The 15,525-nt window shown below is 41.9% G+C and overlaps 1 protein-coding gene across 1 annotated transcript in view; it reads right to left on the minus strand.

Annotated features, from left to right (window-relative positions):
• RLF (RLF zinc finger) overlaps window positions 1–15,525 on the minus strand; it is a 38,077-nt gene that overhangs the window by 7,208 nt on the left and 15,344 nt on the right. The window contains exons 4-5 of the mRNA XM_054292587.1: window positions 9,628–9,760; window positions 1,915–2,117 (exon numbers count right to left, since the gene is read on the minus strand). Of these exons, the coding sequence (XP_054148562.1) occupies window positions 1,915–2,117; window positions 9,628–9,760 (336 nt within the window). The remainder of the gene's footprint in view (window positions 1–1,914; window positions 2,118–9,627; window positions 9,761–15,525) is intronic.

Here is a 15,525-nt window from a genome sequence, read left to right on the forward strand (position 1 = left end):
TTTCCTCCTGGCTGGTGTGGGGCTGTGTTTGGAATTTCTGCTGGATACAGGGTTGATAACACAGAGATGTTTTTGTTATTGCTGAGCAAAGGAGGCTGGAAGGACACACAGGCAGGACAGGTGACCCCAGCTGACCAAAGGATGTTCCAGACCATGGCATCATGCTCACTGCATACAGTGAGGGGAATGAGAAGGAAGGGGAGCATTTGAGAGATGGAATTTGTCTTCTCAAGTCTCTATTATTCACAATTGTGCCTTGCTCTCCTGGAGCTGCCTGCCCATGGGTAGCAGTGAATTAATTCCTGCTTTTGTACATGGCTTTTGCTTCACCTATGATATTGTCTTTACCTCCACCTACAAGTTTTCTCTTTTTACCCTTCCCTTTCTGTCCGTGGTACCACTGGAAGGGGAGTTGAGCAAGCAGCTGTGAGGGGCCTGGGTCCAGCTGGGGTCTGTTCCCTTAGATATCAAAGCACTGTCACCTAAATAACTTACTGAGGTTTCTCTCTTGTCAGGGGTGAATCAGTGACACTCCCTCCTTCCTTCCCCCCCAAAATCTGCTGTATTTTACTTTATCCAGTGCAAAACTGACACATCTCAAGCCCTTGCAGCTTGTGAATTGCTCTGGAAATGTCTGCTGCAAGAGCTCAGTTCTGGGGCTCAAGTTGAACACCAGAAGTCACTGGACCCTAGAAAATGCTGGCATTGCTGAATGAACTCCAGTGTCAAGCCAGAATGGGAAACTGGGTTAATATTCCTGCTTCTGCTCTCCTGCTGAATGAGGTGGCTGCAAAAATCAGTTGAACTTCCTGTTGTTTGTTCTCTGTCATTCTTATTCATGATGAGCAAGAAGTTTGAAATGTTTATAATATCAACAGCTGTTTAAAGTACATATTGCTAGAACACAGTCTGTTCTGTGAAGCAGAATAGATCCAGTGAAAAAAATGTATTAAAACATAATGTTGTTTTAGTAGTAAATGTTCTTCATAATTACTGTTTGTGGCTTCTATCCAAGCTGACACCCTGGTTTGATACACAGATATGTTCCACCTTAAGCTGACATTGCTGAACTTGCTTGGGATTTGTTTCCTTGTCATGGTTTAACCCCAGCTGGACCCAGGCCCCTCAAAGCTGCTCAACTCCCCTACCAGAGGTACCAGGGACTGAATTGGAAGGGTAAAAAGAGAAAACTTGTGGGTGGAGGTAAAGACAATATGATAGGTGAAGCAAAAGCCATGCACAAATCAAAGCAAAAGCAGGAATTCATTCACTGCTACCCATGGGCAGGCAGCTCCAGGAGAGCAAGGCACAATTGTGCATAATGGAGACTTGAGAAGACAAATTCCATCTCTCAGCACACTCCCCTTCCTCTCACTGTGTGCAGTGAGCATGATGTCCAGGCCTGGAACGTCCTTTGTTCAGCTGGGGTCACCTGTCCTGCCTGTGTGTCCTTCCAGCCTCCTTTGCTCTGTGTGAGCAATAACAAAAACATCTCTGTGTTATATCCCTGTGTATCAAACCAGGGTGTCAGCTTGGATGAGAGCCACAAACAGTAATTTAAGAGTTAAACATTCACATAATATATATGTATTTACATATTTCTAGAGAAGTGTGCACTTACAGATGCATATGTACACTTGTGTGTGCATATATTTGCTATTAATTATAGATACAGATAGAAATAGTTTAATTTCTAGGAGCTCAGCAATTTACCTTGCACACCTGACTTAGCCAGCCCTATCACATCCAGTTCCTGCAAAGGGATGACCACACATTGTCCAATCTTTCAAAACAATCTTTCAAAATTCCTCTTATGCAACAGTTTCACTCTTCAGCTTCAGTGCTTAGTACTACACAAATAAATTCTAAAATGCTTCAGAAATATATATTAAAAAGGGACTGTAGGTTACTAACCTCCTTAATGGAATCTTCATTAGGCAGCATTGAACACACACATGTGATGTAAGCCTGGCGAAAAGATGAAACATTTGCAATTTCTGGAGAATCTGCACACAATTTTGACAAGAAGGTGGCCTGGGGGATGCAGTTGGACTTCATCAAATGTTTGATTCGCATCTGCAGAAAGGAAGGCCCTTCTCGTGTAATCAATTTATTAGCTAGGAAAAGAAAAAATCCTTTGAGAACAGACCAATTTACAGGTGACACTTCAATGAAATTGTCTCACTGCATTCACACTACTTCACAAATTTGTGTAGGGACTGTGTTTTTAGGAAACTCCAGGCATGGTGACAAGTGACAGCAATGGATTCTCTTCTCCCAAACTCTGCAGCAAGAGAATGCTGGGCTACAGAAAACAGTCCCCCACACAGCCACCCCCCTATGCCTCCCAAAAGACAGCACCATTAAAGATTACGTCCTTTAGCAATGGCTAAAGGTCTCTGATCACACCAGATACCAGCAGTTTAACTGAGGTTTGGAATCATCACCTTTCAACTGCAGTTTTATAGTAAAAAAAAAATTAAGTCATTCATTACTTGCTTTTCAACTGGAAAGTTTTCCACTCAAACTGTTAAAACCCCATGCAATGCCAAAATAGGTAAAATGAAGCTGAGGGTCAAAATATTATCTTTGTGGAACTTTGGAAGAATTGTGTTAAAGACATTCTAGGCTTATGTCTTAAACAAGCAGATACTACTAATCATTATGAGACTTGAAGAACTAATTCAATAGTAGAAATTCAGATTATTTTTGTAAATAGCAAGCAAAATTTACTTATTTGGATTAAATACCTCACAGATTTAGTTTTGTTCTCTTCCCAGATGTTTATCATAGAAACAGAATTCAGTTGGAAGGGACCTGCAAGTCCTGCTCCTCAAAGTACTACCTCAAATTAAACTGTGTGACTAACAGCATTGGCCAAATGCTCCCTGAACTCTGGCAGGTTTGGTGCTGTGACTGCTTTTCTGGGGAGCTTGTTCCAGTATCCAACCACCCTTGGAGTAAAGAACATTTTCCTGATGTCTAACCTGTGCTTACCCTGACACAGCTTCGTTCCATGTCCTGCTGTTGGTCACCAGACACAGGAGACAGCCCCTCTTCCTCACAGCCTTTGTCTGGATCCCCACAGGCTGTGGGTGCATCTCTGCATCCCCCATTGATCCCCAGGGCTGTGGGTGCATCTCTGCATCCCCCATGGGTCCATGGATTTCAGGAGCACAGCTGTTCCACCATGGTCTCACCACAGCCTGCAGAGCAATCTCAGGTCTGGCACCTGGAGCACCTCCTCCCCTTCCTTCTCCACAGCCCTTAAGTGTTTCCCTCACATGTTCTCACCTCCTCCTCCTCTCTAGCTGGAATTCAAACTGCTCCCACTTTGTTTTGATTTTCTTCTTAAATCTGTTATCACAGAGGCCTTTCCATCATTTCTACTGGCCCAGCCTTGGCCAGCAGCATGTCCATCTCCAGAGCCATCAGGGACTGGCTCTGCTGGACATGGTGGAAGGTTCCAGCAGCTTCTCACAGAAGCCACCTCCATGCCCCCCTCACTATCAAAAACCAGGCTGTGCAAAACCAACATGATGAAATCATGCACTTCAAAATATCTGTGGTGCTATTTCCAGCTTTACATAAATATCTTCACAAAGCCTTGGTACCAGTCTCCAGATCTGCACATCATTCAAAAGACTCTTGTGAATTAAGAGATGGTTCAACACATGCTGACACTACATGCAGTAATGACATGAACCAAAGAACAAACTGGCTGATGAACTGTACAAGAAATCATGGAAAAGCATGAGACATTCTGATAAAACACAAACTAGAATGGTGCTCTGCAGCAACTGCAGTCAACCAGTTACCTCTGGTGCCTGCAAGAGACTCTGGATTAGTAAAAAAGAATGCCTGCTTTAGACTAACAGCTTGAGAAAATATTTCTGTTCAACGGCTCTTCCACTGTGCTAGCATCTCATTATTACTATGCAAGATGGATGTTAAGAAACCAAAATGGTATGTACATTTCTAAAAGAGAGGATGGCACATAACAAGAAATTTTAAGTGCAGAAAGCACGAAAACTATTGCCCAACAAGCAACAGTGTGTTCTAACAGACACTACACTGGTTGGCAGAAAACTCACAAGGTGCACCTGAGCAGAAAACTCATTTCAGGTACCTGTAGTGAAACTTGTATTCTGCAGGAGTCAGCTTAGTGGTCCATTAGAGAATCATTTTAAGATTTAAATCTATGGTAATGGTTTCTGTTTTTCACAGGATAAACCTCTGAGCATTCACTCTTGATCCAGCTGACACTTCACATTAAAGGAACTTCAATGGATAAAGCAAAAAACTGCCTGACCAAGAGGCAGGCTGCAGTAAGATCTCCAGTTGCTAGGAAACAAGCTCCTCTCTTCCTTAAAAACTGCATCTGTATGACATTGCTTGAATACTCACAGAGGAAAGCTAACAGTGCTTCAAAATGGATATTTGATGTTATTTGATGCTGCCACAACAGATGGCCAGGAGATCGCTGTTAGGGAAAGCTCCCACAAAGCTGCATCACCCTCTATCAGATCAGGCACCTCTTCAAGTGGAACTGCCATTCACGGGCCTTAGTGCCCACAAACAATTCAAAGCAATTCTCCAAGTCCCTATTTCTACACCTCTTGGCTCACAGAATATTCCTCTTATGGATCTGGAAAAAAGAAGTAAAGGACATACTAGAAAACAAAAATACTCTTTTAACCTCCTCTAAGAATTAAGATTTCCTCTTGTTTACACAGCTAGACATGCACTTGGCAACTGCTTAAATGAAGTTTTACTCAAGTGTCAGAGCCAGCTAGTCAAGACATGGGAAATATTTTAAGACTCCTTGCAGTCAGTGAAATGAATCACTTCCAGTTTAACAGTTATAATTTATCTTCCAGCACAAATGAGAAGCTTTGATGGAGGTGGATGCTCTGCCAGAATGCACAGGAGGGTCTCAGCTGGCTGCAGTGTTTGAGAGCAGTCAGTTATCACATGCTCCCCACAAAGGGGGGCAGCTCTGTGCCCTCAGGCCAATTCTTTCACACCTAAACGAGTGTGTAGAGAACTTTGCAAAGGAGACAAATGACAAACTGAGCTCCCTGTCATGCAGATGTAAGGAACAAAATGCAGAAATGAGTCACCAGTCAGACATCTGTCCTAGCCCTTAGCTTTACTCTAAAGTGGAAAGTTCCCTCTTTTCCTGAAAAAGGAACAAAAACTGAGGAATAGACAGCAAAATGAGAAGAGATGTTTTCCCTCAGAGAGCCTAATTTTATACTCAGTCCTAAATCTGTTACATTTCCATACATGTCCATGAACAGACTTTCCTGTTCCTTCTCTCCTAGCTCTCCTGCTGTTATGTGTTCTGTCACAATGTTCTATCAAACTCCTCAAGACTAAAACAGCTTGCTATAAAAATCAGCACAGACACCCTGCAACCCTTCCCTCTCCAAGCCCTTTAGCCAAAAGGGCAGTGCAGATTCCAACTCTACACACGTCTTAGGAGCTCTCTTATGCCAGGACCAAAAAGAGATAACAATAAGAGATTCCTCTCTCACCCTAAACACTTGCAGTGAAAGATAATTTAAGTTACACCACAATATTATGAATACAACCTTTACAAAGCATGAAAAGTCTCTGTGGTCACTATGATGAACATTCCAGAGAAACATCATCTTGGGTGAGCATTTCTGCTGAAAGTCCCAGTGGAACAGGACAACAGGACAGGTGCTGATGTGCAGTAGGATATGTTAAGGATGCACAGCTGGCACTGAGGTCTGTGTATTTTACAGCAGCAGTTCTTGCATGGTTATCCCAGCTGTCCTACAAACCAACTCTTATCGAGACAGACATTCCAAGTTGTTGGAATTCATCTGCTGCACTCAACAAGCTGACTCCAACCTCTTTGGTTCTGGGTTTGTTAAGACAAAAGTTGGGGGGAAGTTTTGGAATCAGCATTAAAGCTGCCTGAGGCACAGAACTACATGGGATGTCACAAATTCAACAGCATCAACTATGGTCCCATCAGGATGCTGGTATTGGTTAGTCATAAAAGCCCAAAAGCCCTAAGCTGAAATTATTTTTTAAAGCCCTTTCCTCAAGCAAATATTAATGACCCAACCAACCATCCTCAGCAGCTGACAGAAAAAATTAGGAAATATCAGCCTAGAACATCAAAGTGCAATTTATTAACAGTAATAGAGCATCAGAACCCACTGCAATGCTGCTATGAAACTTTTGCTGGAACAAATTTGGCAAACCATATTTATATTTGATGTCAGTTCCTTTTCCAGGCCAGTGCATTAAAAACCAGAATTAAAATGAAGAACTCTAAACAAGAAAGGCAGGAACCTGACACACCTTTAGGATTGTTCACTCAAGTAAGCATCTGATGACCATTAACATGAACTGCCAGTTCACAAAACACAGCTTCAGCTGGGCACACTGAGCTACTCACATCTGGCAGACAGCAGCAAAATCTAGGAATGCTATTCAGGTACTCATCACAAAACCCCAAAAAGCACAAAACACAGACTGTTCAAAGAAATTAAGCTTTAGATGACTGAAAAAGACACTTTGTGAAGCTGCTGTTGTACTGAAGGTTAAAATGGCAGCTTGACCAAGGCAACTGAAAATCCATTGCACTGGAGCTCCTTCTCCCAAGTCTAAAAGCAGAACTGCCATCCCCTCTGGGACCTGCAGGAAATACACTTTGATTCCTCCTATTTTTATCAAATAAAGCCTGCTAGCACAGAACATGCAGATCAAAGAAGTGACACAAGTGAAAGAACAAAGACAAACCTTGTAACTCATCAGTGACTTACAATCTATTACAGAAATTAGCATTTACTTGATAAGATTCTGAAAGTAACAAATGATTAAGATAATTTAGTAGACATTTAGAGATTTAATATCAACTCCAACCACATCCTACACAAGGCCAAGAGACCAATTCCAGCTGCTCGGACAGAGCAAGCAGAAAAACAAACCAAGGTCTCCAAGACTGCCACAAATGCAAGACACGTGGGAGAAACAACATTTCAGGCAGATATTCAACTTCTCAGAACTACCCTTTACTTAAAATGTCTAACACTTTACTTGTGAAATGTGCTTTTGCCAGATTTGTCTAATACAGGATTCCTGAGTCACATTCAGACTGTTTAGGTGTGCCTGTGGAGTATTCCAGACTACCTAAAAATGCACTCAGTGAATGTCACAAAACCAGAATTAATATTGGAAAAGACCTTTGAGATCATCAAGTCCAACCTATGAGCTAACACCTCCTCATCAACTAAACCATGGCACTGAGTGCCACATGCAGTTTGTTTTTAAACACCTCCAGGACTGAGACTCCACCCCCTCCCTGGGCTCACCATCCCAGTGCCCAATCCCTCTTTCAGTGAAGAATTTTTCCCAATGTCCAGCCTACAATTCCCCTCATGCAGCTTAAGGCTGTGGCCTTGGTCTGTCACTGCTTGCCTGGGGGAAGAGGCCAACCCCACCTGACTACACCCTGCAGGTAGCTGAGGAGAGTGGAAATGTCCCTCCATAGCCTCCTTTTCTCCAGGTTAAACAACCCAGCTCCACCAGGCACTCCTTCACCAGCCTTGCCCTTCTCTGAACATGTTTGAACACCACAATGTCCCCCCTGAGCTGAGGGCCCAGAACTGGACACAGCACTCGAGGTGCAGCCCAGGACTGCAGAGTACAGGGGCAGCAGCATTTCCCTGCTCCTGAAACAGAGATTTTTGGAGTTCACTTGAATTAGCAATATGAATCGAGCAGTTAAAGTTTAGCCTGTAGAACTATGTGTTGAATTTTAGCCTTTTTACTTAAGAAACCTCTGCCATGGGTCAAAGGGCATAAGAAAATGCAAATTTCTGAAGCTTCTTGCATAAAGAACAATACCAGAGAAGAGCAAGTGATGCAAAGAGCCCAGATAAAGAGACTCCTCTGTTTCCAAGCTGATCAAGGCTGACAGATGTACTCAGATAAGCACCAAGGGACCAAAAGCACATGTGCAAAGGAGAAAAGCTCAAATGTGCAACCACCACAGCAAACAAGGCATGCCCAGAAGGGCATGGATCTGATTACCATGCAAGGACAGGCAGGGCCAGGGGCTGAATATGCATAGAAAAGTTGTGCAATGTAATGAATATGGAACACCTCTGTGAATAAAGATATGGCTCAGACTGAGGCTCAGGGCACAATTTTCAGAGCTCTCTGGCTTGTGCCAGGCACTGACATCCACACCCACCTCAGAACTATACCTGCTTGTGGAGTTTATTTATTTATTTATCCCATGTATTGCTTCACTCCTGCTGGCACAGCACTCCTGACCCTGGCCAGGTGCCCGTGGCCTTCTTGGCCACCTGCAGCCACCCTGGCTCATGTCCAGCTGCTGTCCAGCAGCACCCCCAGGTCCCTTTCTGCCCAGCCACTGTCCCCAGCCTGCAGTGCTGCAGGGGACTGAGAAACTCCCACACTTTGGCCACAACAGAGTGGTTTGGAATGTAATCACTTCTTTTATAAACTATTGGTATTCTGTTGTTCATTTCCTTATCTCGTTGCTGTTTACAAGTAAATTGTTCTTATCTCAGCCTTCATCTCCCTCTCACCAGAGAGGGTGGGGAAAAAAGGGAGCAGCTGAGTGGGGCTAAATGTTTCCAGCTGAGTTTAAACCACAACAGTTCAAATGTTTCTGCCATGCTATTAATACCTGACATGAAGACTGCAGTCCAAACATGCTGCTCTTTTTTTAGCACAAGGAGCAACATATTGCCTCAATAACTGTAACATGTTTCTATTTATTTCTTAAAAATACTGACATACTTCAACTCAAAGAGAGGCTACCCAAAGCCAGAACGGAAGAAAACTTAAAATACTTTTTTTTTCTCCTCACTTTTTAAGAGTTTATTTTAAATTCTTCCTTCCTTCTGTATTATTTTTAACTTTAGACTACCAGAGGTAAACCGCAGTCTAGTGCACTGTTAATGAAACAGATAAAATACCTACAAGTACTTAATACTTAATGGCACCACTAATTGGAAAAAAATTCAAAGTAAAGAAAGAATTTACTAGAAGTCATTAGAAAGACTATATTAAATAAGGTGACACCTCCTGTTCCTCACCTCTCAGCAGTTTCTGAAACAAGATCTTATTTCCATACACATTTCTAAACACAAAGTGCCTCCCAACCTAGAGTAAATAACACTCCACACTGCCCTTCCACATCAATGTTTTATGCCTCTGAAAGGTATGGACGTACTCAATTCCTCCTTGTGAAGAGTTCAGGAAAACATTTAAAAGCACAGAGTTATGAGAAACAAAGCATCTCAGGCAGAAAAATTTCTGTATTTTTATGATTGAAAAAGAAATAATTATTTTTAAAAATGGAGTTTCAAAATAGTCAAACTGATGGATAGTACAGTCCAAGCAGAAATGCTTTGATTGTACAGTTGGACACATTATTCAAAATGCCAGTGAGACAGTTTCATAATAAATATTATTCAGCAACATATGAATACTACCCCACAATACAATTCAAAATACAACTCTTCTGTCTTCAAGTCACTGCTTACCCACCAAAACTGCCCCAAGTAATTTCTGAACAACCACACATCATCTCTAGAAACACACTCTTACCTTCCTCAGTTTCTACTGGTTGCTGGGATAGAATTTTAAGAAGAACTGGATTTTTCCACACCCCTTCCCTTGTGATATCCACCAATATTTGGAGGTTGTTATTCCCAAATTCCAGTAAAGCATCATGTGAATCCTATAAAATGTAAAAAAAAGTCATTAAGAGTCTTAGCTAAAAATTAAGCCAATGTAATTTTACATTATCTATCCCAATATTTCCTATATGCTAATGCTTTCACACTATTCCTCTCAGCCATTACTGCTGTGACAAGTTTGCATTGGGATTTTATAGTCCAATGTCCTTTCACTTTTCTAATCCTACTGCAAAATGTTCCAGTTTCAGACTGAGCTGACTGAAATGGCTTAAATCAAAAAGTCTATTCTGCAATTTTTATGGTTCTCCATGTACATGTCTATATATTGAAAAACCAGGAATTGTATAAAAGACAAAGGAGGACTTTGTATCAAAGCATATAATGTTATTGAAAAACTCAGAAGATTAAATAATTTAATTAAATAAATGAGTAACACAATGGTAAGAGCCTAAAATTGCACATTTAGTGTTTACACTGAAGATGAGCCAGTCAATTCACTTTGGGAGTCATGAGAGCCATCAGTCACTAGTTGAAGAATGCCATGGGATATTTCATCATTAAAATGAAAACTTTCTTCTACTAATGAAGATGCAAATTTCTTAGAAACTAATCTATGTGCAATGCATTTATTCTAAGATCCAGGGATGATTTGCTGCTGTGAAGCCTGACCCAGAGACTCTCCATGACCAGCAGCTGAGGTTCACCCACAAAACCCTCATACACAGCACACTGCTCAGAGTGATCAGCAAATTCTGCTGCTTTGAATTCTGGAAATCTGAGGAGTAAAGGAGGAATTAAAAAAAGACATTACACATGGGAAGGATCTAGAGTCTAACACAGAAAAGAAAGCAGCTTGAAACAAATTCCAGGCATTTGATGTCCCTGTTTGAGAAACAGATGTAGGTTGACTTGAACTGAAAGCATTAAATATCATCTTTCAGAATTTCCTAATGCTGACAAATAAAGCCAACTAACTGTAAGCAATTTGTGGCTACACCTTCACTAAAAATGCTTCTCACAGCAGATCTTAAGTTCAATATGTGGCAATGCCACCTCCTTCTGCTGAGCTGTGGGTCAAGTTTGTATTTTTAACACAATCTTTAACCTCAGGCTTGCTACAGATATCCTCTGTTGTACCTTTACTGGAGAAGGGTTTCTAAAGACTTGTAGAGTAAGAAACCCTGGGGAACTACAGGCCAGTCAGCACAGCCTGACCCCATAAAAAACATGGACAAATTCTCCTGGAAACTACACCCAGCAATCTGACTACCTGCTGTGATGAGCTACAAATCACATTAGTCATACTTGGCAAGGCTTCTGACAATCTCCCACAGTATCTTGAAAACAAAATTGTTAAAATAAGGAAAAGTGGACAAAATACAGGTAAAAAACCAGCTCAATAGCCAGACTTAAAAGGCTTGTGACAAACTGTACAACCCCAGCTGGCAGCTGTCTCCCAGTAGCACTTCTCAGGGTGAGCTGGTATTTTAAACACATTTATTGTCTGAATAATGGGAGAGAGCACATTCATTAGCTGCCAGTCCTACAGAACCAGGAGAGCAGCTGACACTGCTGGGCAGGCATTAGGGCATTCCACAGGCTGCAGAACATCCCTGCAATTCCACAGGCTGCAGAACATCCCTGCTGCACTCAACAGGCTGCAGAACATCCCTGCATTAACAGGCTGCAGAACATCCCTGCAATTCAACAGGCTGCAGAACATCCCTGCAATTCCACAGGCTGCAGAACCATCCCTGCATCCAACAGGCTGTAGAACATCCCTGCAATTCCACAGGCTGCAGAACATCCCTGCTGCACCCAACAGGCTGCAGAACATCCCTGCATTAACAGGCTGCAGAACATCCCTGCAATTCCACAGGCTGCAGAACATCCCTGCTGCATCCACCAGGCTGCAGAACATCCCTGACAGGGACTCAGTGAGGCTCCACACAGCCAAATGCAAGGGCTGCACATGGTACAACCCCCAGTATCAGAACAGGTTGGTCACTGTCACAAAGGCCCAACCTTTGGCCAACAGCCAAGCTGGCTAGGTTCCAGTTTGGCACCACAGGTCTCTAGGGTCTGTAATTTATGTGTAGGTCAGCAGTGAGACCTTACTGCAAGCAAGGCTGGCTATGCTGAACAGTCTCAAACAGAACACGATCAAGATATTCCTGAAGTGTTTATTCCTGTTTGGCACTTTGAAATCCCACTGCAGTACAACACCTGGTTTGCAACTGTCCTGTACAATTCATTTGCCACAGTAATCCACATCCAGCACAGACCACCACATGCAGAAGAAAGGGTGAAAAGGAAAACCTTAGGGCTGTCTTTATCTTCCCTATACTGCCAGAAGGTAGCTGGAGCTGTCTAGGGAGGGAGTCACAGGAAAGGAAATTCTCTAAGTGTGTGTGCAGGAAGTGTTTCCATATGTAAACCCTCATTTTGAAAGGACTAATGAAAGTTTGTGCATTTTCCATTGCTTAAAGACAACACCTGGTGGGGCAGGACCCTAAGCAGCCTGACTGAGGAAAGCCCTCTCACTCTGAGTGAAGAGGTGGATCAGGTAACTGAGCCAGCACACTCGTGCCTCTGGCACAACAGAAACCTTCAGAGAGCTGCAGATTGAACACACTGAAATTTCAAACTGTGTCTGAAAGCACACTGAAACTGTCTGTAAGCACATTTTGTGGAAGTCAGTGCTTCTGCCCTAAATGAGCATTTTTCCAACTGCAAGAAAAAACTCAAATCAACATCAGAGTGAACAAAACCCCACACATTAGGAGTTTCCAAATGCAGAACTACAGTTCCACTTTCTAAGGACCATAAAATTAGCAGTCTCATAGCTGAATGCAACAATGTTTTTGGTTTTGGTAACTTTAACAATCCCAATCTACCTTAGCTGTACCAAAGATTTTCTGTAGCTATTGTCTCCAAGTTAATTTTAGTTTACATGTTGTAACTGTGTTCCAACTGTTAGCTCACAGCAACCTGCTAACTGAAATCATGAAAGACCACACTACTCCTAAAAGTGATTATAAAGGAAGTAAAACTAGGGAGAGACTTATTGGGAAGACCTCCTCAAAAATCAGGTGTTGGTATTGGCAGAGGAGTTGGTGTTAATTGGAAGATGCAAAGACAGCCAGGTAGATGCTTGCAAAGACTGATTGCTGGTTTTGAGCCTGAAATGCTACTCACAAGGTTAAAAGTAATTTTGGAATGTCACATTAAAGACATGAGGGACTTTACATGCTCCTGACCAGAGCTCAAACTGCTCTTAGCTATCAGCACTGAGAGACTGACACACAAAGGTTTCAGGCTTTGAATTTGAACTGGATTTTCCTTTGAATTGAATGATTTGAGAACATCACTTAAACAATCCTTAGGCTCACACAGCTGTTCTTCCTCTCAAGCCTTTGCTTCCACTGCATGTGGAACAGTGAACAAAACTCACCACAAAGACCCTCAGAGAAGAAGTGGGGTTTTTGTTTTCCTTTTTAAAACTAAAATATGATCAAGTCCCCTCTTTACACTGAACTAAATGACATGCCAATAGAACCAGCCAGGTGAATGACACACAATGCTTAACACAATGTTACTGTCAAAAGATGCTCAAGTTGCAGCCTCAAAACAGCTTTAAAAACATAATTGTAAAACAACAAACTGATCTAAATTTGCATCCATGAAGCACCTAACACAGCCCAGTTTCTGTCACTGGTAGTTATTTCCTATGGGAAGTCTATGTTTATTATCTTCAGTCTTGAGGATGATTAAGAAAACAGCTACAGGTGTGCAGATAGACAAGATACTGGATCTCACCTAAAAAATCAATAGAAGCCCATTTCAACAACCTCTACTTCAGCCTTTCCCAACTACATGTCACACAGCATTAAGTCTTTTCAGCACAACATGATAAATTCTCTTCCTTCACACTAATGTTAAAGCATTATTCTCAGTCTCAACTATAGATCAGGTCAAAGACTAACTCCAAAAAACCATCAGCATTTAAGAGCCTGTGTGCTCAAACTTGACCTTGAAGACTGAATTTGATGAGCTTTAATCAGCTTTATTCAGCACAGGTTTTATGCCCTAGAAAGGGGTGGAATTACCAATCAAAGCACTGAGGAGCTCAGAAACAGCCAGAGCAGCCCATTGATCTGCCATCACTGCTGGAATGACATGGCTGACAAAAAAAAATTAAAAATTATACAACCTGGACAGAGGTTAGGTACTGAAAATGCCACTGTCCCTCAGATTATGACATTCAATGATTCAGACATCCAACATAAACCATGTCATTCCAATAGCAACTGTTCCCTAACAGAGGGCTGCAGGATGCACTACAGAGCCAGCAGAGCCCAGCCCAGCTATGGGGATCCATCACATTTCAGCACCTCTCTATTGAGGGCTGAAAGGACCGGAGAAGATGAGAAAGGAGAGGCTTTTGATACAAGCTGAGTCAGCACAGTGTTTGAGATTCAGGGTATCAATATCAAAATACCAAACATAAAATTCACCAACATATGTAGCATAAATATTTAACTACTGTCACTACACTCCCCTTCCACTACAGTGCTTAGCTAAATTAGCTAAACCATATAAAGTTAATACTAATGGGAATATATGCAAAAATCTATTATTTATACATATATATATAATACATATTTTTATATATATATGTATATATATATATATATAAAATACATCAAAAGTCCTTGAAGAAACTTAATGCAACATTTACATATACAGATCTCATTAAGTTACAACAACACCATAAACAGGTTCTAAAGAGCAGGACATAAAACATTTCAGTCTAGATGAAGTCAGGAAATAATAAAACAGTAAGAGCCTATAGACAAAGTCCAAAAGAAAAGACAAGCCTTGAAACAGTTTACTGAAGGCATCAGGATTTTTCAGTCCTGGCAGTTTAGAGTGATCAGCATCTACTACAGCTTCACAGAACTTTTTGGCTTATGCTCTCCCTCAACTCAGAGTTTATCTAAATACAGCACTGATGCTCTTTGTAAGGCTTGAAGGGAACCCTGTTCCACAACCCATATTCAATACCCAAAACAAAACATCTCTACTCTCACTGAAGATGTTTTTGAATGCAAGTTTTACCTTCTTCACCTGACTAGATGATATCAATCCACACTTCTCCACTGAGCTCCTCCTCCAGATTAACAGTCTACTTGTATCAAGAGCCCTGTTGTAATTCTGCCCAAATCCTTTCACTCATCTTTTACAGCATTTCCCCACTCATGCCTGCATCTTTTTGCTTGCTGCAGCTGAATAAATCCATGCTGAGACTCCTGCCATACAATCTCACATCTTGTTTTCATTTTGCCCAAGCTGCCTCTGATCTTGCTTAGGGATGAGGAAAACTGGACTTGTGGGTGACTGCAGAACATAACTGCTGTTATTTAGGATACCAGAACAAACAGGTTCAGGCACCAAATAAAGATTTTGACAGCATTTTGTGTCCAGTATAAAATGGACATCAGTGACACTCCCAGGTCTAGGACAATCCCCATACCTTGATGCTTTGCAATGCAAGCCCTCACTCACCTGTCACATTCCTGGGATGAAAATTTATCTGAAGTTTCACTGACCCCCATTACCTGTGTAGATTCTTACAGAGCAACAATTACTGCAGGCAGATCCAAAAAATACCTCCCAAAACAGGAGTTACAGCCCTCTGAAGTCACGCTTGCTGTTGGGAAATTTAGGTGACTAGAGAACGGAAAAGTACAAGACCATGGCTAATTCCAAGTCCTGCACCTGTGAGATAGCGTGTCCTTGGGCC

This window comes from Melozone crissalis, unplaced genomic scaffold, assembly GCF_028551555.1.
Source record: "Melozone crissalis strain CALT ecotype California unplaced genomic scaffold, PUWL_Pcris_2 ptg000111l_1, whole genome shotgun sequence".
Lineage (NCBI taxonomy): Eukaryota > Metazoa > Chordata > Aves > Passeriformes > Passerellidae > Melozone > Melozone crissalis.